This window comes from Akebia trifoliata, chromosome 15 (assembly GCF_017979445.1).
Source record: "Akebia trifoliata isolate Shusen 1 chromosome 15, ASM1797944v1, whole genome shotgun sequence".
Classification (NCBI taxonomy): Eukaryota; Viridiplantae; Streptophyta; class Magnoliopsida; order Ranunculales; family Lardizabalaceae; genus Akebia; species Akebia trifoliata.
This window is the reverse complement of record NC_141389.1, coordinates 28,186,928-28,210,289: the sequence shown is the minus strand read 5'-3', so window position 1 is coordinate 28,210,289 and position 23,362 is coordinate 28,186,928. Positions and strand designations below refer to the sequence as shown.

The 23,362-nt window shown below is 35.0% G+C and overlaps 3 protein-coding genes and 1 pseudogene across 4 annotated transcripts; 2 read left to right on the top strand and 2 right to left on the bottom strand.

Annotated features, from left to right (window-relative positions):
* Positions 1-237: 237 nt before the first annotated feature.
* ESK1 (trichome birefringence-like protein (DUF828)) lies at positions 238-4,080 on the bottom strand. Its single transcript, XM_086425625.1, has 5 exons — positions 3,356-4,080; positions 3,077-3,248; positions 2,738-2,937; positions 2,477-2,635; positions 238-932 (listed from the first exon to the last, which is right to left on the bottom strand). Exons 1-5 carry the CDS (start codon positions 3,958-3,960, stop codon positions 584-586), a joined length of 1,485 nt encoding a protein of 494 aa, XP_086281751.1. The 5' UTR covers positions 3,961-4,080; the 3' UTR covers positions 238-583.
* A 9,136-nt stretch (positions 4,081-13,216) lies between these two features.
* LOC147385046 (uncharacterized) lies at positions 13,217-15,838 on the top strand. The gene is made up of 4 exons (XM_086425137.1): positions 13,217-13,710; positions 13,804-13,901; positions 13,995-14,060; positions 14,280-15,838. Exons 1-4 carry the CDS (start codon positions 13,304-13,306, stop codon positions 15,545-15,547), a joined length of 1,839 nt encoding a protein of 612 aa, XP_086281263.1. The 5' UTR covers positions 13,217-13,303; the 3' UTR covers positions 15,548-15,838.
* A 1,382-nt stretch (positions 15,839-17,220) lies between these two features.
* LOC147385045 (protein EMB-1-like) lies at positions 17,221-17,905 on the bottom strand (annotated as a pseudogene). Its single transcript, XR_015172496.1, has 2 exons — positions 17,720-17,905; positions 17,221-17,621 (listed from the first exon to the last, which is right to left on the bottom strand). The product of XR_015172496.1 is annotated as a protein EMB-1-like (transcript).
* Positions 17,906-20,777: 2,872 nt separating this feature from the next.
* Positions 20,778-23,362, top strand: LOC147385044 (putative protein phosphatase 2C 25). The gene is made up of 4 exons (XM_086425139.1): positions 20,778-21,296; positions 21,898-22,236; positions 22,337-22,516; positions 22,647-23,362. The coding sequence occupies exons 1-4, from the start codon at positions 21,150-21,152 to the stop codon at positions 22,806-22,808; spliced, it is 828 nt and encodes a 275-aa protein (XP_086281265.1). The 5' UTR covers positions 20,778-21,149; the 3' UTR covers positions 22,809-23,362.

The window sequence follows — 23,362 nt, the reverse complement described above, 5'->3', positions numbered from 1 at the left end:
CAGGCTTCTAGAGAGATTTTATTTGATTTTTATGACTCAAATTTAGTGAATTGAGTCAACTCGATAACTTACAAGACAATTTTGGCAAGTTGTTTAATCCAATTGATGAGACAAGTTGTGGGCCTAATGGACCTCCTTTCCATAAAGCAATTTGGCAATCCATCACTTTCCCTTGTAGATTACTACTTAAACCAATCAAACTAACTTAAAATTAAATAAAAAGTAACCCCACATATAATAAACGTAATTAATTTCATTAAATTTTCTTTATTAATTTCCCTTTTTTCCTCAATCAGAAGAAGTTTGTTATACATATTTTCAAAGGAGGCATCATATTACATCATGGCAAGATCAACGGTCCATGTTTCGCCACTTCACGAGAACTTAGCACGCTTTCTTGACTGCCACATCAGCCCATCTCCCCAAATGAAGACCCCAAAAGAAAAAGAAGAAAAAAAATATTCCACCTATAACAAAAGGTACAAAAAATAGAAGTAACACCAAAACAAAAATAAATTTGCAAGACTTTAAAAAAAAAAGAAAAAAAGAAGAAGAAAAGTGACACTGATAGTGCTGGTTGGGGTCAAGAGCGAGAGATGATACGTGTGTAAATGAACTCGTTCCATATGTCAGGTAAGCCAGGGAGACACCAGTGAATACAGTCAGCATAGTTTGTGGGGTCGGCTTGCTGTTCCGGTGTTAGCATCTTGCCTTGTCGGATGGTGTATACCGATGTGTGTGCATCCTTGCGGTACTCGGATAGGGTGGTGATGTTGAGGAAGTAAACGGGCACCTTCATGGACTGTATGATGTTCGATGCCACCACAAATACACGACGGTCCGTGCCAACCTCTAATCGTGTTGTCATGTTCAGCACTGGGGTCGTCTCCTTGGCACACTTGATCCCGTTCGGGTTGTTCCAATCCTCGCTCCTGATTCATGCATCATCATTATTACTCTAGAAATGTTAGGGAACTAATAATGGTATGGCAAAAATCAAGTCTTAGGAAGCGGAGGTCTTAAGTTCGAATCCTTCCTTAAAAATCACATTCAAAGATTTGTCCCAAATATTACCAAGAGGGATGGGGCAGAGGGATCGTACTTATCCCAAGAATTATTCAGATGCTCTAAGATACTTAGATGCCTAAATCACGGTAAAATGACTCGAAATTCCCTCGTTTGACGTGAAAAAAGATTTATAATTCTATGCACATGCCACGTCAAGTGAGTGAATTTCAAATTAGTTTATCATTAGTCTAAAAAAAATGCAAAACTAAAAATATCTTAATTAATTTAGTAGCTCGTCGATTCAAGTCAATTAAGCAAAATTAATGGAGTTGGTTCGAATTTCAAGTCAACTCGGTAAAATAATATAGTAATACTCATTTAGCAAAACTAATGGAGTTGGTTCGAATTTCTAGTCAAATTCGGTAAAATAATATAGTAATACTCATTTAGCATATTTATGGTGGTGGTTAACCTAACTATTGATTATCTCAAAGATGAGACCCATTGAATAAGTGGGTCCAATCTCTTGTACTAGAGATGCACTTTGTATTAACTAGCCATATAAGAAAAAAATGGTAGGGACATGTAGTGGTCCTGATGTAAGAATTCATTAAACACTAAAGCGACATAGAGTTTCTATAGTCATGATTGTGCTAGGGGTTGGATGCGAATCATCTCAATCATTAAAGCAAAGAAGATTGCTTCCAACAAAAGTTTTGTTGATTAATGACCTTACTTTAATATTACCATAAAATGAACATCAAGTTTATGATATATATATATATATATATATATATAGAAGGATCATGATATATTGAAAGAGTAGCAATTTGCTGTCCCCCTTAACATATATGTTTTGATGTGAAATCTCCTCTTAAACAATTTTTTTATTTTTTATTTATCCACTAACTCTATATGTCTGTCTTTTAATGGATCTTTCCACAAACAATCACAAGATCTTATGTTTATCTATATAAATAGAGTCATGCTAGAGTGACCTCAATAGGGGCACATTGGGGACTCTTTGATGTGGTGGGACGTAGATGCATTTTACTTGTATTTCAAAACAAAAAAAATATATATACAGACATACATGCACCACCGAGTCAAGATGTCACCCGTGTTTCCCTCACTGAGGTCACTCCAACATTAATCATGTAAAAAATATATTTAAATTGTTTTCAATCAAAAAATTATAAAATCCAATTAATTAGACCTAATTTTTATAAATTCAGACCCGTAAAAAGATTATGTGAGTCTTCTAGAATCTCGTCTAGTTGCTTCCGAGGCTGGAACGAGTTATCTCGGACTTGGACAACTTTCTAATCCATGTGGTGGACCATTCCTTATGGTGCACATCACCTGCATTATGTTTTTTTCTTTAAATATTTACATAGTCTTTGGTTTTGTCGAAGAACTTGTTTTTGTTTGAAAAAACTCATCATTTTAGCTTGTAATGCAGTCTTACTTGATGTGAAGAGGAGACATGCTAGTGAAGAACACAGATGTACGTTTAGGGTCCACATTTTCGTCAACCCATTTAGCCCATGTCCTCAAAACCCTCTCGTAAGCTATTGGCCGCTCGATCTCATCATATTCCGTGTCCCCGTCATCGAAAGATCCTCGCCTATTTTTCATAAATTCAAAAATGAATCACAACCATCCATCATCATCATTCAAAAGTAAATTAGGAATCTACGGTTTGAGATAGAGAGATTTTCATACTTACAAGACTTTCATCTTAGGGGTGTTCATCCACCATATATATGTATTAAAGATCAAGTAATCAACACTCTTCCAATTCTCCCCATGTTTTTTGATTGATTCCGGCATGATAATCCGATCTAAAATGCTGTGCATCGTTGGATCATCCGAATTTGATTGAACCAAAAATGGGGCCCAATAGAACTCCACCGAAGTTTCATACTCCTTCATGTACACAAGCAAGAATTCCAAATTTTCACATAAAAAGTATCAACAAAAAAAAAAAAAACTGTAAACTGTTTCAAGCCGGCCTTTCTCGGTTCAACAAAACCAAAGCGGCCGGTTCATTCATTGAAAAAAATACCTCAATTCGGAACACTGCAAGTGAACCAAACTTTTTCCAGGTCTTCTTGGCATGAGGAACAGCTGATTCAACCATACAAAGCATGGATTCCCATTGGTTTCGATTCAACGAGTCGCCCACGAACATAAGCCGCTTCCCTCGAAGTTTCTCAAGCAACAATTTTGCATTAAATCTTAAACAGAGAAAAAAAGACCACAAATTAAATCTTAATTAAACCCATTCTCATAAGATCAAAAAATAATAAATTTTAAATAAATTATTATGAATTGGATCTCTTACTTGGGCATAGAACAATCTCTAGGCTGCCATCTCCAATTCTGAAACAAAGAATCCTTTCTACCATTTCTCATGCAAGTCACCTGTGCAGTAAGAAATTCACACTCATCTTCTTTATAGAGAGGATGCGAGACGTTATCGAAAACCCAATCTCCATTAAAGAGATCACACTCTTCTGGTGGTAATTCAACCGCCTCAGCTTCCTCTTCTTCTTCAACAATCGGTAACTCGATTCCCTTATTATCTTCTTTAGCTACAATCATCTTCAAATTAATGGGTTCTTCAGTTTCTTCGGAATTATCAACTTGGGCTTCTTTCTTTGTTCTAGATTTCACCGAGAAAATAGGGTTTTGGTCAGGATTCTTTTCGGGTTTTTGAATCGGGTTTTTCGTGTTTGAGAGTTCTTGTTCAAGTTCTTGAGGTTTAGGCCTTGAAAATGGAAATTCTGCTATAGATTTCACGTCTTCGTTGTACATGAAACCAGCAAAGAGAAAGAATGAGAAGACGACGACGAAGATCGAGAGATTACTGCCTTTTCGGGCAGTGTTGGCGTGTTTCATTGTCGACTCTGAGAGAAAGAGAGGTGTTTTTCTGCGAGGTGGCTGCATGAGGAATGAAAAGATATACAATGAGGGATTGAGAATTTGAGATATAGAGTAATAGAGAGAGAGAGAGAGAGAGAGAGAGAGAGAGAGAGAGAGAGAGAGAGAGAGAGAGAGAGATGTGTTAGGTTTAGATTAATGGACTTGGTGGATTAGGGGTTGTCTTTAAGAAAACTGGATTTAGGTTTTTGGAGGGAGAGTTGTCTCTTTCAGTTAATTTTCTTCATTCAGATATAACTACTTCTTGCTTCCAACTAATAATGAAGAGAGTACTTGAGAGTGCTAAAAGAGTGAAATCAAAGCTTCCCATATTTATTTATTTTTTGATAAATTAATTCTCTTTTTTTTTTTTTTAATTCCACTTTTATTTGATGGGTTGATAATTTATTTGTGGTTTTGAGAATTATAGACCGGACAAGACTGTCTATAAGCCTTATTTACAAGGACCAGCATTGGTTGGTTGGTCCCACCTAAAAGTTCATCATTGGTCAAAGGTCAACTTATTTGAATGATTCAACTTATATCGAATTGGTTCTTGAATAATCGTATTAGATTATTCGATCTAATACCATTTTGTACTGAATGCTCGATCATGATTGGTGATTTGGTGGGCCAGACTTGTTGACCCAAGGTGGACCACCCAATCCTATTTATATTTCATCTGAAGTTATCTATCTTTGCTTTTTTACATTTTAATTAGGACTTTGGATATTTGAAGTGGTGTTGTGTGTATTAATCCACACCAAAATTTCAAATCACATTGTAATCAAGTTACAATGGCTTAACTTTTCTTGAACTTAATTATCATCAACATCATTTACACGTTAAAATAAAGATAAAAATAAAAAGGATCAACAATTAAATCTCAACTCATGATTCAACTCAGAAGATTCACAATTATTTTTTTAGTGTCTTAAAATAGATAAAAATATTTATTTTTTGACTCTCCACAAAAAAATTATGTATATAAACTCTTGATTTTATGCATCTTCAAGTCATGTTGATATGATGAATTAGTTGCATCAAATTTTGGGACCGAATCACCTCGAATCTAATTCATTGACTCGATTGAGTTTGAGTTGACTCATGAATTTTAAAACTATGATTCCAAAGGGTGTTGCGTGAATCTACACCAAAAGTCCAAATCACACTCTAATTAAAGACACAATGGCTTAATGTTTATTAATCCTAATCAACTATCATACTCCCATCATTTACACTTCATCTCAAAAATTAGAATTAACAAATAATAAAAAATAAAAATAAAAGTTAATTGGGTTACTCGTTCCGTATAGGAAATAATCAGTGTAAATCAGGTGAATAAGAGTGGTGATAATATGACTTCCCCACGTAACATACTGAATCAACTCCCCTGCCGTGTGGGGTGTGTCAGAACCATAGACTTTTATGCCTCGGGATACACAGCCACACATCCCCATAAATCTTGATAGTTGTATATCCCGATGAAAGAAAATCTATGATTCTGGCACACCCCACTTCACAAGAATCGATTGAGTATGCCACGTGCGAGAGTTAGGTTATCACGACTCACTGAATGATGACCTCTTTCTCTGTCCCTTATTTATTGTATTGAAATTAGACTCTAGTTTATTTTGTTCTGATTCACTAATAATATATTGTTTAAAATAAATAAATATTAGTAGACAACATAAATCTTGTTTTACCATTTGTCATTATCTTTGTCCCTACTAACAAAAATGAGTAGTGGTTGCTTGATAGAATTAACATATATATATATATATATATAAATAAGGGGTTTGTTTGAGGTAGGACCCATGTTAAGTAGGAAGAAAACCACCTCTACGTATATAACTCCTAAAATCCCGACTACAAGATTTACTATATAACCAAATTGACTATAAAGTATAAAAGAGGGCATGAAATTAACTTCGGAATTTCTGATCCAGACATGTTTTAAAAAAGAGAAACAATTTGTTTGATAATTAAAGATTTTAAACCTTTCTAAGGGTCGTTTTGCTCAAATGGATTACCACATTAGCAATCCAACACCACATCCCTTTATTACATTTCATCGAAAAACTCATAAAAAAAAAAATTATTTTGGACTCGATCCAAGGTTTTGGAAATGGACGGCGACTGAACTTCCACTTAACTCGAAAGTTTAAAATTAACATGCAACGGTGAAAATTTAACTTTTTTTGAGTTTTTTAACAAAAACTTTATAAAAAAATTTCCTCTACAACCCTAAAACTTTGGATCATGTTTTTGGATGTCACAAGGTGGACCCAAGGAACCTTAGTAAGGGTGAAAGCCTTATTAACTTAGTAAGGCTAGTTAGACTCTTTAAAACATTTATTAGAAAGTGTATACTCTTGTGAATATCACACTAATAAGCTTATTTTTCTAAAGAGGGTATGGTTACAAGAATTATCAGTAGATACCCTTTTTGGTAGAAAACTGATAAATATTTTAAGGGAAATTCTTTTGGTACATCAAATTTTACTCACAACACACCAATCCTTTTGACAAATAGATTGGTGTGTTATACGTAAAGTTGATGTGTTAATAGAAACGGTTAGGCACATAATTGCAGTAAAATACTCAGCAACTTTGATTAAATACCCAACCAATTAATAATATACAAGCCAAGGTTGTATATAATAAATTCATGATCCAGTCCTTCTCTAGAACATCAAGATCTTTAAAAACAATCTAATCTGTTTGATGATCACTTGTGTGATGTTTTATTGTCGCCAACCGACCTCGATTGATGGCATTATATTTGGTTGGAGAGATTTGGATGGATAGAAAAAATCAAAATACAAGTGACTTTATGTTTGAGAGAAGTAAAAGCAAAGGAACTTATGTGTGTAGTTAGTACACCCACCCTGCAATTTGTATACTTGCCCTTTTTCACTACTTTTGGGTGTTTGTTGGTTGGAGAGTTGAAACATCGCTTTTTTTCCAAGCCAAGGCAAATGACAAGTAAAGTTAGTAGGACTTTTGCTAAGTAAGGCTCACTGTAGGGTCAGTAAACTTGATGTTGAATACCATGCAAACCATCACAGTCATTAGTTGTTGCATCCATGCTTATAGCTTATAAATGGTGCATCCAGATCGAATCGGCTAGAACCCAAGAGTGCAACCGATGTAACCGACTAGAACTAGATCATGGTTCACCTATACTTGAGGACCACATTTCAAAACTTGAATTGAATCGATATGCCATCTTGTACAACAACACTAAAGCCTTATCCTAGAGGTTTGGGTCGCTTAAATGAATCATGTTCCTCCATTTCTCTTTGTCCAGGGCCAAGGTTTTGTTATTGAAAATGATTTCTATTTATTATATCACAATGTGAAAAAAACCTAAATTTGACAGTTCAAGTCTGTCGAATTTTTCATTGTCAATTTTTTTTTTTTTTTTCGACAAGCTGAAACCGTCAAATTAGTGAAGGATGGAAGAAATTTGACGGCCCTAGACCATCAAAATTCAGTTTTTAAAATTCGAGGGCCTTGGCCCCTCAAATTTCCCAGTTTTCACTTATTGTATGATCTCTGCATCTATATATGTTCCATAGTTTTAAAATTAGAAGAATCAACTTTGATTTGGCTCGATTGGATTTCAAGGTGATCGATGCCAAAGCTCACTAGTCACTAGAACCAACTAGTTGAGTCAACCCAAAATGCATCAAGTCGAATAAAAGAACTTGACTGAGTTATGTGGTTGTATATAATATTTTATGGGAACATTAAAGCATCAATGTATTGAGTTAACTCAATGAACACAGCTTTAAAACTATGGTGCATTTTTTTGGGTCTTTCGTTCTTTCATCGTGTCAAGTTTGATGAATTTGTCTAAGATTTACTTAATTAATGTCTAAAAAATATTTTTAGTAGTTTTTCTCTTCCAGCCAAATCTTAAGTTTTTAATGTTTTTCAAACCTTTCACTTGTAACCAAGCGTTTTGAGAAACCCATAACGTATTTCAGAAGTAACGGTTGTTTAGCTATTAATTAATTTGTATTGTCTTTCTTCTTTCAGAAAGAAAAAAAAAAACATTAAATATATCATCTAACTTGGCCAAGTTTCTAATCTGATTGAGAGTTTTGGGGTCGACCTAAATGAATTTTTCTATGGAGTTAACTCAAAAATCATTAAATTAAGCGAACTTGTATTAAAACATAGGTGGATGATAAGGTTATCTCCATTTCCAAACATTCCACTCTATATTTTTGTACGAAAACAAACACATAACCTCCTTTGCTTGAGTGGTGATAGTAGTTAAGGGAGATCGTGTACAAATGATAACTTGTATCCCTTTTTCCTCAAAAAAAAAAAAACTATAGTTTGGATGTCATCCTACTAGAAAAAAGATTTTAAACATAATCACTTTTTAATTAAATGATGTCTATAAGAAAAAAGTGATGTCCATTTTCTGGATGAAAAAGTGTAGATAAGCCAATTTTTAAACATCGATTTGTCAAAAATCAATTTCTAAAGACCAAATATAAGTCAATGTCCAAAGCTCCGCACTTTTTAGCGTGATCCCTCCACCCAAGAAAACTGCACTTTAGATGTCATTTTTTCACAAATTAATGTTCATTTATAATAAATAAATAGAAGTGACAAAGTCTTTTTTGTAGCTAGTAGTATATACTTAAGTTTATATTTTTTGAAAATATATAATTAAGCTTGACATAAATAAAGCCTATGACCTTGTTGATTGGATATGGCTTTCTCTTAGGTAGCTTTGTTATTAATCCTTATGACATTTTTAATCATAAAAAACAAAGAACATTTAGAGTCATGACTTTTAAAGTAAGATTCAATTTCTTATTTTTTGCAGGTAAGTTGGACTTGCTCTCAAAATTGCATTGCAATGTGTCTACCGACATAGCTATAGATCTAGCCCATATAAAATAAAATAAAAAAAAGCATAGATATAGATCAAAGCACAAAAGTATTTTATTCTTTATAAATCGAAAAACATTGTTTTTTTTTTTTTTTGGGGGGGGGGGGGGGGAGGAGAGAGAGAGAGAGAATTTCAATGGCCTAGGGTCGTTAAATTTTTTTTCATGTTCCCCAAATTCGATGGCGACATCTTGGTCCATCAAATATGGACTTTTTTCTCGTTGTGTTGATTTCAAGTTTGTAGTATTATCAGACTATAACAACACAATGAGTTGGTAAAGTTATGGCCAAGGCCTTAGGTCTCAAAAGGACTGAATGATTGAGAGGTTGAGTTGATCACTTCGCCTTTCTGTACATTTCTTTTTGAATGGATGATAGGAGATCTTGGACAAAGAGTCAGGATAGTAAATATTTAGTGAAGTCATTTCGACTCTTTGTTGTCTCCTTAGGTGCATCAACTTTTCCCTGGCGCAATTATTTCAGGCTCTAAAGTCCCTTGTGAGGTAGTTTTTATTGTTTGATCGATTACAAGCCCTTAATAAAAACCTAACTAGCAATCATTTTGTTTTTCATGGTAAGATCATCATCAAATACTTGTTTGTTATGTGTAAGTTGATGGTGAAAATGTCAACCATCTTCTCCTTCATTGCCCCATGTTTCTTTAGACCAAGATATATAGGGTGTTTGATTAATAGGGATGTTTTGAGGACTTTGTTTTTAAATGAGAGTGCTTATATATATGAAACATAGAGGTCGAATAAAAATGGGTTTGATTTTCATTTGTAACAAAATATTTTCTTTGTGCGTCGGTAAAAAAAAACATGTTTTTTTGGAGAGAGATACTATTTCACCAATCGAGTCACAGGTATCTAACATATTCATACCTAACAATTTTCCACAAAGTGGTGACGAAACGTATAACTTGTACAAATCTTTCCATTTTCCAATTCGATCCGATCCATTCGTTCGTAAAGCTTTTTATTTTCTTGGGGGCTTCATGATTAATATGTAATTAATGGTTAATTATGTGCGGTTGTGATCTTAAGTTGGTCTTCTCCACCTTTACGAGCCTTCTATTTGTTTTAGTGGTAGGTTTTTAATTAGAATGAAATCCATTTTATTTATTAAAAATTTGAAAGCCTCATAGATGTGACAAGTTTTGTAAGTAGAGAAGGAGAGAGTAAAATTTAATTTCATATTTATATAAAGTTATGTTCTAATGGATATCATTATAAAAATTTCAAAGAGAGCTTTCTAAATATTCTATTTAACTAAGAGCCAACTCATGGATTGAAAGTTACAAGGAACTTAAAAATCTCAGAAAGAAAGAACAAAATGATGAGAGAAAGAGACATATATAAATACAATTTTTTTGCTTAAAGTATTAGAAAATATAAAGAATGTTAAAAGGAGTTGTTGTGTATACCGACTAGATGAGATTCATCGAAAGCTTTGCTTAACACACTTGATTTTGATTTATAAAATAAGAAACAATCATTAGCAAACATCAAATGAGAGATTGGTGACCTACTGAGGGTTAGCAAAGATGGTAAGAAGTGATTGGGTGTGCTCCCCAAGTCGTGACTTCAAGTCTCTATGTGTCCCTCCACAGAAATGTGACTGCTTAAATGTCATAACATGTGACAGGGTGGAATGGTGTGCGTGGCCCTCAAGTCTCTATAAGTCTCTCTACAAAAATGTGACTACTTAAATGTCATAACATGTGACAGGGTGGAATGGTGTGCGTGGCCCTCGAGTCTCTATATGTCCCTCCACAGAAATGTGACCACTTAAATGTCATAACATGTGACAGGATGGAATGGTGTGTGTGGCCCGGGAGATTAGTCTCACCAAAGGTGGGGATACTCCATGGGCTTTTTTTTTTTTTGTTGACAAATTGGTGTTCTGAACTACAAATTGTATATTAATACTCCCCACAAAACCTCCCTATATTCGATTGTGTCATAAACCTTCGCATCTAGTTTTAGTGAATATTTATCTAGGTTTTACAATAGTATGAGAAAATCACCAAGAAAAAATTGTTTCCCCTAAAAAAACATGCAATTTGCAGCTGTATGATTTTGCATTTTATGAGAAAAATGTTTTTTTTTTTTTTTAAGAAAAATAGTGTCCAACCCAAGAAATGATTTTTCAGTCAGGATGGAAATATCCTATTGTTATTCTATCACCCAACCCCAAAATTAAAAACCAACTTTCCTCGGCCATTTTCTTGGAAGTGGTCAAATATTATTGGCCGATAGTTTTTAAGAAATATCATTCTCTAAAAAAAAAAATTGAAGAATTTTTTTTTGGCAATAATACACTCTTTGGTAATCACCTCATAAATATTCCACAACCCTTTTATGGACTATACACCAAAAAGCAACATGATTTCTTGTCGTTGAATTTGTGTATTTTCTCGCTAAATTGAAGCTTTAGGGTCATATGTTTGGAGAGAGTTCATTTCAGAGGAAATATTTATTTTTATAAAAGGTTCATGGAGAAATGATTTTTTGTTGTTTGGTTGCCCCATAAAATGTCAAAAAGAGATTTTTTTTTTTTTTTTTTTTGGAGTAATTGAGAGAATAACTTTACAAAATGAGGAAATCTTTGGCAAAATATAGTCCCTTATTTGGGAGAAATTGTTTTGAATAGAAATTAAAAACCATATAACTAAAAATTTCATTTTGAAAATTTACTTTCTAGGTACAATCATATAGACCCTTGATATATCTCTAATTTTTTTGTTAGGAGATTTTTACATCACAAGAATTCGACCAATCACATAAGTCTACATGTAATGAGGGCATCCAAAATTTACAAAACGGCCCTTATTAGGCTGCGCATGTCACACAATGGAGAGCCTATGAGCAGGGGTAGAGCTGGTGGGGGCAATTTCCCCCACAGAACTTTGAGACACCCTTATATTTTCAACTAATTACATATCCCATTTCACAATGTGAAAAAACCTAAGTTTAATGGCTCTGGGCCATCAAATTTCATAAAAGTTGATTGACGAAAAGGTCGAATTGGCGTCAAATTTTTCATTGTCAATTTTTTTTTCGACGAGCCGAAACTATCAAATTAATGAAGGATGGAAAAAATTCGACAGCTCTAAGCCGTCAAATTTGGAAATATCTAGAATTTCGATGGTCCTAGACCGTCAAAATTCAATATCTAAAATTCATAGCCATTGGCCCATCAAATTTTTATGTTGAATTTTCCAATTTTCACGTAGTGTTTGTCCTCACTCTCTCACCTCCCTCCCAATTTGCCCCCACACCCTCACCTCCCTCCAATTCTCCCACCCTAATTTTTTTGTTGATGACATTGCCTCTTGATCTGATATACTAATTGGAAATGACTTAAATATCTTTTTCTTCAATTTTTAATCAAAAATCTTTAAATTTCTCCCTAAAACCATTCATCTTCAAGTTCTTCAAATATACAACTAACTATAATTTGCCCCCACTACAAGAAAATTCTAGCTCCACCCTTGCCTATGAGTGTTGCGACGAAAAAGTCTTGTGAACAAATGTTTCTCTTGATTTCTTTAATAACTTGTTCTATACTGAATTTAAAAAAGATATCCAAAAAACACTCATTGACATGGTAGTATGCATGAAATCATAAATTTTTTTCCTCGAGATACAAGAGAAAAAACCAATGATTCTATGCACACTGCCATATTAGTGGATGATTGTTTAAGTCAATTTAGCAATTTTCTTTCTTTATCACCTTGGATTTTAAAAAAATAAAAAAATCTTAAATGCAATAATGAGAAATTATATCATGCTATAAGATTGGTCATTGATGGGGAAGTTTTATTGACATGCCAATGAACTTTAAAGGATGGGCCAAATTTCAAAAAATAAAAAATATTAAGGGCACCGTGAACATAAACCTTATTCTCGGACACCTCAACATCTTCTCTAACGAATCAACACACCAGCCACTCTCTCTCTCTCTAATCCCTGCATTCAATGGAGTCATCTATAGACGTCGGAATCGCAAGGGGTCCCTTTCGACATGGAATGTATAAAATGTTTTTTCAATTTTTAGAGGTGCCCTTAAAAATATGAGGACACATAATAAGGTAATCCAAGCCATCAAATGTATGGACCAAGGCTTCAAAACTAATCAACTTGCCTCACTTGACATGGTTGAAGATCGTATGGTTCGGACCGTACTCATCGAGTCAACTGTAAAACTCGCTATACTGTCCAGCGTCAATAAGTCAAATCAAACTTTACCATCAAAATGGTCCACTTATTTGACGGTCAAGATGTCTTCGTACAAAAACAAAGCTACTCCTCAAAACATCTACGTCCCGCATACTATAAAATCCCGCCAAGTGCCAACCCCTTCGACATTTCAACCTTTCTAGGGTTTAAGAGAGGTTTTAGAAATTAGACTCATTCAGTGAGGCATCGAAATCGAAAGGGAGACGAAAATGTTTCGTGGTCGAACCCTAATCTCTCTGAGGCAACAAGCAACTCGCAAGACTAGCAATCCTATCTCTCGCTTCTCGACCTCATCATCAAACCCTAACCCTAATTTGTTCTCTTCTTCGATTTCTCAGAATCGAAGAGGACTCTCTCTTAGGTATCTCTTCTCTTTTTCTGACTTTCCTTCGATTTCTGCTACAAGCGTCCACAACAATGGGGGTTCGTTTGTTCGGTATTTGTCGACACGATCGATGAACGATTCATCGTCGAATAGACCTCCCAAGGAGACGATTCTCCTCGACGGATGTGATTTCGAGCATTGGCTTGTCGTGATGGAGCCTCCTGATCCCAATCTCATGCGTGACGAAATCATCGATAGCTACATCAAAACCCTATCTCAGGTTCTTGGAAGGTAGAATATAATTAAGGGTTTAGGGTTTAGGGTTTTGGGGTTTTTGAGTTTTCTTGAATCTCTATAGTTTATACCTCTCTTCGGTTCTTGCAGCGAAGATGAAGCTCGAAAACAGATTTACTCGGTGTCTACCAGGCATTATTTTGCTTTTGGATGCATTGTTTCGGAGGAAATTTCATACAAGATCAAGGGTTTGTGCCATTTCTCACTCTTTCTGATTTCTCTTTGATAAAGACTGTTATTTTAATGCAGTTTTGGTTATTCTGCTTGATCTGTTGGTACAGAATTACCGAGGGTTCGATGGGTTCTTCCGGATTCGTATCTGGATGTTAAGAACAAGAGCTATGGCGGTGAGCTTTTGATCGTCTTTTATTCATTTTTGAATTGGTTTTGAGTTTCATTTGCTTCATTTTGAATTAAGCAATTCATGTTGTATGGTGTTTGATATGCTGTTTTTTTTGGGGGGAATTTGATATCTTCTTTGGTTTTTTGCTTCAATGATCCTATATGCGGTGGATGTTTATAGTTTTGTTGTATTTTCTCTTGTTTTTATATCAATGTATTTGCAGGGGAGCCTTTCATTGATGGGCAAGCAGTACCCTATGATCCCAAATATCATGAGGAATGGGTCCGCAACAATGCCCGGGCAAATGAAAGATCGAGGCGCAATGACAGGACGAAGAATTTTCAACGGTCAAGCAACTTTGAAAGACGGAGAGAGAACACAATGAACAGGGATATACCTCCACCCCCATCCCCACCACCAACTTCAAACCCTGAATTGCGGAACATGCCACCCCCAGTCCAGAATCAGGATTTCTCGAACAGGGGTATGCCACCACCAATTAATAGGGACATACCACCTCCAATTCAAAACCAGGGTTTCCCGAATAATTACTCGGCCCCACCGGTTCAAAAACAGGGTTTCCAGAATAATTACGCGCCCCCACCAATTCAGAATCAGGGATTCCAGAATAGGAACATGCCTCCTCCAACCCAGAATTGGAATTACCAGAATAGAGATATTCCACCCCCAATTCAGAGCCAAGGTTTCCAGAATAGAGACATGCCGACACCAATTCAGAACCGGGATTTCCAGGGTAGGGATATGCCACCCCCAATTCAGAATCAAGGTTTCCAGAATAGGGACATGCCAACCCCAATCCAGAATCAAGGTTTCCAAAATAGGGACATGCCACCCCCAATTCAGAATCGAGATTTCCAGGGTAGGGACATGCCACCCCCAATTCAGAATCGAGATTACCAGGGTAGGGACATGCCACCCCCAATTCAGAATCAAGGTTTCCAGAATAGGGGCATGCCACCCCCAATCCAGAATCAAGGTTTTCAGAATAGGGAGATGCCACCCCCAATTCAGAATCGAGATTTCCAGGGTAGGGACATGCCACCACCCCCAATTCAGAATCAAGGTTTCCAGAATAGGGACATGCCACCACCAATTCAGAATCGGGATTTCCAGAGTAGGGACATAACACCACCAATTCAGAATCGGGATTTCCAGAGTAGGGACGTGTCACCACCACCAGTGCAAAATCGGGATTTCCAATACAGGGACAATGGAAATTTTCCGGACAGAAATGATTATAACCAGAATACGGAAATGCCTTCAAATATGGGCAATGGGGGTGTACAGAGTAGAGACTACCAAGGCAGGGACATTGGTGGTAATGTAAATGTGGGGAATGTGCAGAGTGGGGACTACCGAGGCTGGAGCACCCCAGGCAATATGAACACGGGAAACATATCGGACAAAGACCAACAAACACAGGAAATGGCTAATGTTGGTTATGCAGAAGTAGCAAACAGAAGCTTTTAGCATGGAAAATAGGTGGTAAAGTTATGAAACTCACTCTCAAGTTTTTTAATTGATCTCTTGGTGCATCTGGGGCCATCACTTTAGATTAGATATTGAAGTGAGGTGAGGTTTGGTTCTATATTCTGATTTGTTATGCTTTTTCTGTTAAGGTTCAGCTCTTAGTTTATAGTAGAGCATGTGAGGGAGCATTTTAGTATGTAGTTGTTGCTACTTGTACTGCAAGATAAAGAGGGTTATGCATTGACTATAATCTCCTTTTTAAAAATGGTACTAAATTTTGTTGATTGTTGAGTGTTTGATTATTTTTTTTTCTTTTTTATTATTGTTTCAAATTGCAGTTATTTGTGTTATTGGCTTGTGTTTACTACTCTTTAAGTCTGCATGATTAGAATCATTGAAAACTGCGGGTAAAAGTGTGGAAAGCCAGAAAGGATAGGAGAAACATAAGGATTAATGGCTTATGACTTATACAGAAAGTTGGGCGCGTGCATGATGAAAGATATTTACAAACTACATAAATGAGAGAAAAATTGTTATCGGATATAAATTTTGATGAATTTGAAGTAAGGATTCGAAAGCCTTGCTATAAAGACACGGAGATGCTAATCCTAGAAGGACGATATGACATTTACACTTTGTGGGAAAATGTAAATCTCTGACCAAGATAAAGATTGAAAATGTTTTATGCCTAGATGTTTATAGATGTGTACTCGTAAGGAAAAAAAAAATACTTGTATTATTGAAAGAAGAGGGAAGGAGGAGAGATGAAAGGAGATAAAAGTTGAAAGGGGAGAAGGAAAGATGCGATAGTGTGGAACCTACTCCACTGCAGTACTTACAAGACTCCAACAGAAGGAATGTACAAGATTCAGTGGAGTGGAATCGACAATTGTGTTTTATTATATAGATCGTATAGATGTTTGGAATCCACAATTGTGTTTTATTATATAGATCGTATAGATGTTTGCAGACACCTCAGTCACATTTCATTTCTTATAGCTATAGGCATACATTTTAAACTGATTTTGTCGCAGTAAGGGGAAGAAGTGGACTCTAGAGGTACTACTAATTTAATTCAGTTTCAGTATAATATTGAGTTGAGTAATCAAATTGTATCAATTATTTTATAGATTGTTATGCGAAGCATTTTTAAATAAAAATCTCCATGTCAAAATTCTGCTGAAAAAGATCAAATCTGCTAGTAAATACTAGAAAGAAAATGGGCGGGCTTCCTATGTATGTATCTTACGAAACAATGATTTTTATCAGCTGTAGCAAATAAAGAGACTTCATAGAGGTGTGTTTATGGTGTTAAAAGTTTCACATGCCTTTAAAAACATTAATTCTAATAAATAAATATATTATGAGTAAAAAAACGTTAAGACGTGGGAGGATAGTTATGAGAAAAAGAAGGTTTTAAGTTGAGAAACCGTTATATCAAATAATTAAGTTGCCACATGCCAAGGAGATCACCCGCTTAATTTATTCTTTTTGGGATTGTTTAATAAAGAAGTTTCTTGAAAAGTGATTATTTACAGACCGACCATCTTTATGGATTTGGCAAAGAGAGATGTAGAATGTCTCAAGAATTAATTTTTTGGTGTCATTAAGAGCAATGAGTGGTGGGTGTTGGAATAAGGAAATTTCTATTTATAATGAGAGAGAGAGTCTGCTAGAGCTACATAGACTTCATTAAACAGGAAAAACATAGAACCCCAAAGCCTACCAAACAAACCCAAAAACATGGGAACCCCAAAACCCAAAGCCTACCAAACAACACTCACTACTGACCAACTACTAATACTACATTATTAGTGTCTTACAACTCTACTGGTACTACTAACCACTATTAGTCCCAGCATACCTTGTGAACTTGGAGTCATCGATGTTGATCTCTTCCTGGGTCGCACTTTCTCCTCCTGACTGATCCATGGTACTTAGCCCATCCTTTCAGCCCATCTCCTGATACCCTTCTGTCCCAATCTGTTCCTTACTTGCCCACCAATACTTCCCAAGTCCTGATATCCCTCTGTCCCTAGTTGTTCCTTCCTTGTCTGCCCTCCTCGATTACGTCCTTCCCCATTATACATCCAAAAAAACAAAACCCATTTTTATTAATATAATCCAACAAATCAAAAACTAAAAAACCAAAAAAAAACAAAAATTAAGAACCTTCAGCGAGATGTATTTGGGCTTCAAGGCTCTTCCCTCCTGTCCCACCTGGCACTACTGTTTCTCCTTGTTTTGCTCTCGCGTCAAGTTCTTTCTTTTGCTGTCTTGTTGCCATCTTTTCTTCCTCCTTTTGTTTTGGCTCTCAACAAGTGTGCGTGTGTGATGTAATTTTTAAAGTTCAAAACGTTTTGTTATACAAGATAAAATCCTAAAATTCAAAATAAAACATATTATATTCTTTTGATTGTCAACAAAGAAATATAATATCTTTATAAATTATAAAGTCTGTAATGAAGGCCTTGATTTGGTTTTTATTTGATTTTCAAAATAAAATAAATTATATTCTTTGTAAATTCTAATGGTTAAACTAAACACTAATTCTAATCTGGTCAAGTTTTAAAAAATATTAAACTGACATAGATAATTTAGTAAAAAAATAAACTATCCTTTTTTTTAGTTGTTATTGGCATCCCAAATTTTACTTGTTACTCCCCAATTTATTAAATTCCCTAATTAAAGATTAAAATACACTCTTCAAACATTATCAAGGTTTGGCTTTGATTATACTCTCAACATTATGAAATATTATAACACTCGTTCAAACAATTTCAATAATTATTTACGAATTAGACTCACATAAAATCTTAAATCTAAAAAATGAAAATCGAGAGAGCTTTTAATAGCACCCCAATGAGAGGGCTTCAACTCAAGATATCTCTCTTTTGGGAGGAATACCCAACACCCAGTCACTAGACGCCCAACACTCGTTGGTTCATTATACAATATTCTTGAGAAGGCCTTAGAAGGATGATTATGTTATTGAGTACTTTTATTTTTGGGCGAATTATCATTTCGTGTGCTGAACATGAGTTATTTGCGATTCCGACTTACTATTCATTTTAATTACCAAAACGTGAATGATCACAATTTTGTTAAAATTTTCAAAACGACAACAAATTTGATGGTTTTAAAGTGATTAGGAAATAATCACTTGAAACCTACGAAATAATCACTTTACAAACCTCTAAATTCATTATTGTTTTTGGTAATTGAAATGAACAATGAGACATAATCATAAATTCGTCAAAAGTTGATCACTTTTTCTTAAATACCCATTTTTTAAAAAATTTATTATCGTTGATTACAACACACAGAGTAGTCCTTCTTGGATCTGGTTGATCATCCCTCAACTCCATTCCCGTTGTCTCTGTCTCTTTAAACGAAATTCCATGGCACAGCTATATGGAAAAAAGCTTTGAGAGGCATAGATTGCATGTGTGGTTTCCAAGGAGGTATCCAAAATATAAATAAAAAAATAAGGGCGTGAAATAAACATAAAAAATTACACGCATGTGACGCGAGGAGGTCCTCCAAAATTTTGAAGAGGCATGGCAGCTTCAAAGTGAACTCCACATACTTTGGTGAAAATTAGAGTCATCCCCCATTTAGTGGAAAATGAGGTGGAAGCCATCTTGATCGTTATTTTCAAAACATCAAAGTCATCTTTGAACTAAAATGGGTCAATGTAATATATTATTCACACTAAGAATAAGTTAATTGGGTAAGCCATTTCGATCTAGTACGACATTTTAAACCATGAATCAAACAAGAGTTTCCATAGTTTTAAATCACGATATCTTATCTCGCCATCCATTGATATTGAGTTGATTCACCCAAGTCATATGATTGTTCAAGTCGATTTAAAATGCTTTATAAATATATATTTATATTTCATCGATTGTAATATTTAATTAAAATAATTAAAATTTTCTTATTACAAAGTGTATTAACGGTTGATTGAGTCACAGAATCTGATTTTTAAAAGTATTCTTTACCACATTCACTTTTCAATTATATCTTACACGAATTTTATCTTTTAGTCAAAAAAAAAAAACAAAGATATGTTGGTATTTTATATAATAAATATTAATGACATTTTAATTTAATAAATATATTTATTAAAGACATAGTCAATGCATTTTTAATATAAAAGACTAGCATACCCTTATCTTTAAATACTTAAAAAGTAATTCTCTTATATCAAAAAGATAAAACCTGATTGAATTTTCATAAATTACGTTTACATTTTCAAAATCTCAAATGAGTTATCTTGAATCTCAAATGAGTTAATATGATGGACTATTCACATTAACCATCTCTCTCATTGAACGAGTCAAGTCAAGATGGAAGATTCACATTGATCATGTCCCACAATTGCTTCTGAGACCATGATGACTTGGGAGTGTCACCTTAGACAACTTTTAAAATTATGGTAGTTGTCATCCCTCCCAAATCCAAACTAAGGCGGGTAATGGATCGCATGTGGGTAGATAAAGTTATTTTCATATCCGATTTTTTACTCACTTATACTAAGGATATCCATGTCTAACTATTTATCTATAATTTTTAAAGATATCTATATCTGACTTGTACCCAAATTTCAAGCGGATATCAAAATCAGATACATACACCTCCTTGATGAAGATGATGGATTTATTGTGAATTTATCATATTCAATTCAGATAAATGGATATTTGGGTTAGATAGGATGCTTATTCATATCTAATCCTAAAATATTCAAATAAAAATAATTATGAATAAATTTATCTGAATTCTTAATAAGACAATAAAATTTGTACCCATATCCGAATAACTTGGGTAAGTGGTATTATCCAATCCACTGCCAGCCCTGGTCCCAACCAGTGAGTTTAGACTCTTTGACTACATTTACTAGCTGGATACACTTCAATTTAGTGTCACAGCCACCACTTAGACAATAACGGTCAAGAACTAATTATACATTGGAGACTTCTTATAAATTCTCTAGACTAATTAAAATAGGACACGTGTCCTTATGAGCCAAAAAACGTGTTTGGACTTTGAAGGTTGAACTTTGAATTTTGACTATTTCCACTCTAAAATTAACTAATCCAATTCCAACCCAATCATCAATTTAACAGCCGAAACGCTACGCTTCTCACACGGACCCCTATTTGACTAATTGACTCTCGTTTCGTTCCGTTACGTTCTGTCCAAAGTCCTTTAAATATCTTTCTTTTACTTCTCTCTCACAAACAAACTAAGAATAACAAAGCGAACAAAACATGTCGTGTGCCGTAATTGCGAGCTCTCCTGTGTTCTCTCCATCTCCTAGGGTTTCTTCTTTCTTCTGCAAATCAAACCTTTCTTCTCCCGAAACCCTAACCCTAAATCACCACCATGGATCATCATCGTCGTCGTCGTCTCCTTGTTCTTCGTCTGGTCTTTCAACCTCTCCTTTTGTATTTCGGCTTCAGAGATCTCAAATTGGATTTAAGGTTTCTAAGAAAGATGGGTTTGTTGGTGGTGATGGTGGCGGAGATCATAGTTCTTCCTCACCTACGCTTTAAAGAGGAAGAGGCCGGCGAGGATTGATATTCCGGCAGCGGCGATGAATTTCGAAGCGGCGACGCCGTTGGCGGTAGAGGTGATTGAGGTTGAGAGGGAAGGGTTCTCTGTTTATTGCAAGAAAGGGAGGAGAGCGGCGATGGAGGATCGGTATTCCGCGGTGGTCGATCTTCAAGGCGATTCTAAACAGGTAGTTTTACAATTAGGATTTCTTTTTTTTTTCCCCAAATTTTGCTTCTTTGTTTAAGTTGATTTAATTGATTTCTAAGATTAATTTGTAGAAAGTAATACCAAGGTGTTGAATTTAGGGAAAATGAGGTGAATAATTATATAAACTGTAAAAAATAAAATAAAAATTGTATGAGAATTTGTATGGTTCAAGATCTTTGATTTGTATGTTAGAGTGCTATTTAGATGCTTTATGAAATGGGGGGAAATTGTGTAAATTATGACAATTTCAGAGTTGAAGAACTAATTTTGTTTAAGATGCTACAATTAACTAGAAAAAACAATGAAATATTAATAGATAGTGGAAAGATGGATGATTAGTTATTAAAAAGCAATTAAAAAAAATTATATTTGAGGAGGATGAGGTGAAAAATCACATTTTTATGAAACTTAGGAATTAAAACTATGGTGAACAGTGTAAGAACTCGTAAAAATGATAACAAAAAAAAAAAATTTTAATTTTTTGCATATGAGATTCAATCCTAGGATGCTTTTCTTAACCAAAAAAGATAAACCCATTGTTTTTTTTTATCTGATTGATTTTTTTTATATAATTATTGCAGGCTTTCTTTGGTGTTTTTGATGGGCATGGAGGTGCGAAAGCAGCGGAATTTGCTGCAAAGAACATGGATAAGAACATTATGGATGAAGTGATGAGGAGAGGAGATGATGAAATTGAAGAAGCAGTCGAACATGGTTACTTAATGACAGATACGGAATTTCTAAAGGAGGATGTTCATGGTGGCACTTGTTGTGTGACAGCATTGATAAGGAAAGGTGACCTTGTGGTCTCTAATGCCGGAGACTGCCGTGCTGTTATGAGCAGAGGAGGGGTCGCAGAAGCCCTAACATCCGATCATCGGCCTTCAAGAGAAGACGAAAGGGATCGGATTGAAACCCTGGTAAGGCTTCTATATCTAAACACACTGTAGCTTTTCTTGATAGAAATTTAAAGCTCATTTGAATAGGAACTTATGGGTTATTGTGAAATACTTTATGTAGGGCGGCTTTGTGGATTGTCGTCATGGGGTGTGGAGATTACAAGGGTCTCTGGCTGTATCGAGAGGCATTGGAGATCGAAACCTTAAACAATGGGTAATAGCTGAACCTGAGACGAAAGTTCTTAGAATTAAATCGGATTGCGACTTTTTAATTCTAGCTTCTGATGGGCTTTGGGATAAGGTAATTCCAAATTTCCAACCAACCAATCAATCTGTTATAAGCTCTGATTCTCTCATCTACTATTGTAATTGATGATTGTGTTTCGTTTCGATTTTTAATTAAATAGATTTGTTCATTTACGTTTTTTCAGGTTAGTAATCAGGAGGCAGTAGATATTGCTCGACCTTTGTGCTTAAACACCGATAAGCCAGCACCATTATCTGCTTGTAAAAAGCTTGCAGAGTTGGCATCATTGAGAGGCTCTGTTGATGATATAAGTGTGATGGTGATCAAATTGGGAAATTTCATTTGATGGGTTTACGTTGAGTGAAGGAGGAGCAATCTAACTTAACACATAGGCAAGAAGAATAGGTGTCCGCTCACAAGTGTTTTTGAAGGAACTTGCGACCGTAGAAGCAATGACTTCCCACTGTTTTATTGCCGTTGATTGTGATGACAGTAGATGTTGTCTTTGTGATGAAGAATGACAGATTAGAGCGCCCCCGTTGTTTGGACTCGGATCTCCAATGAAAACAAGTCATACAAGTCATTCTTGAGAGACAGATTATCATTCTCGGTTGATTAATTGTGAAGGTTGGATACGGAAAAAAAAAATGGCCCTTCAACATCGTCTTCGAAAAAAGAACAAGTGACACAAACCTTTGTTTGTATATAAAACATCATCTTCAATGTTTGTAGAGAATACGTTGAGTAACACTTTCCAAAAATTGAAAAAAATGTTAGTAAATACTCGTCTTCTGTGCCAAGTTTGATTATCAATTGTAGATTTCAAATTGAGAAAGATGAACTGAGATTTGTATCATCTTTTTTGATCAATAATAATAATTTCGCGCTTTATTCTGCTTA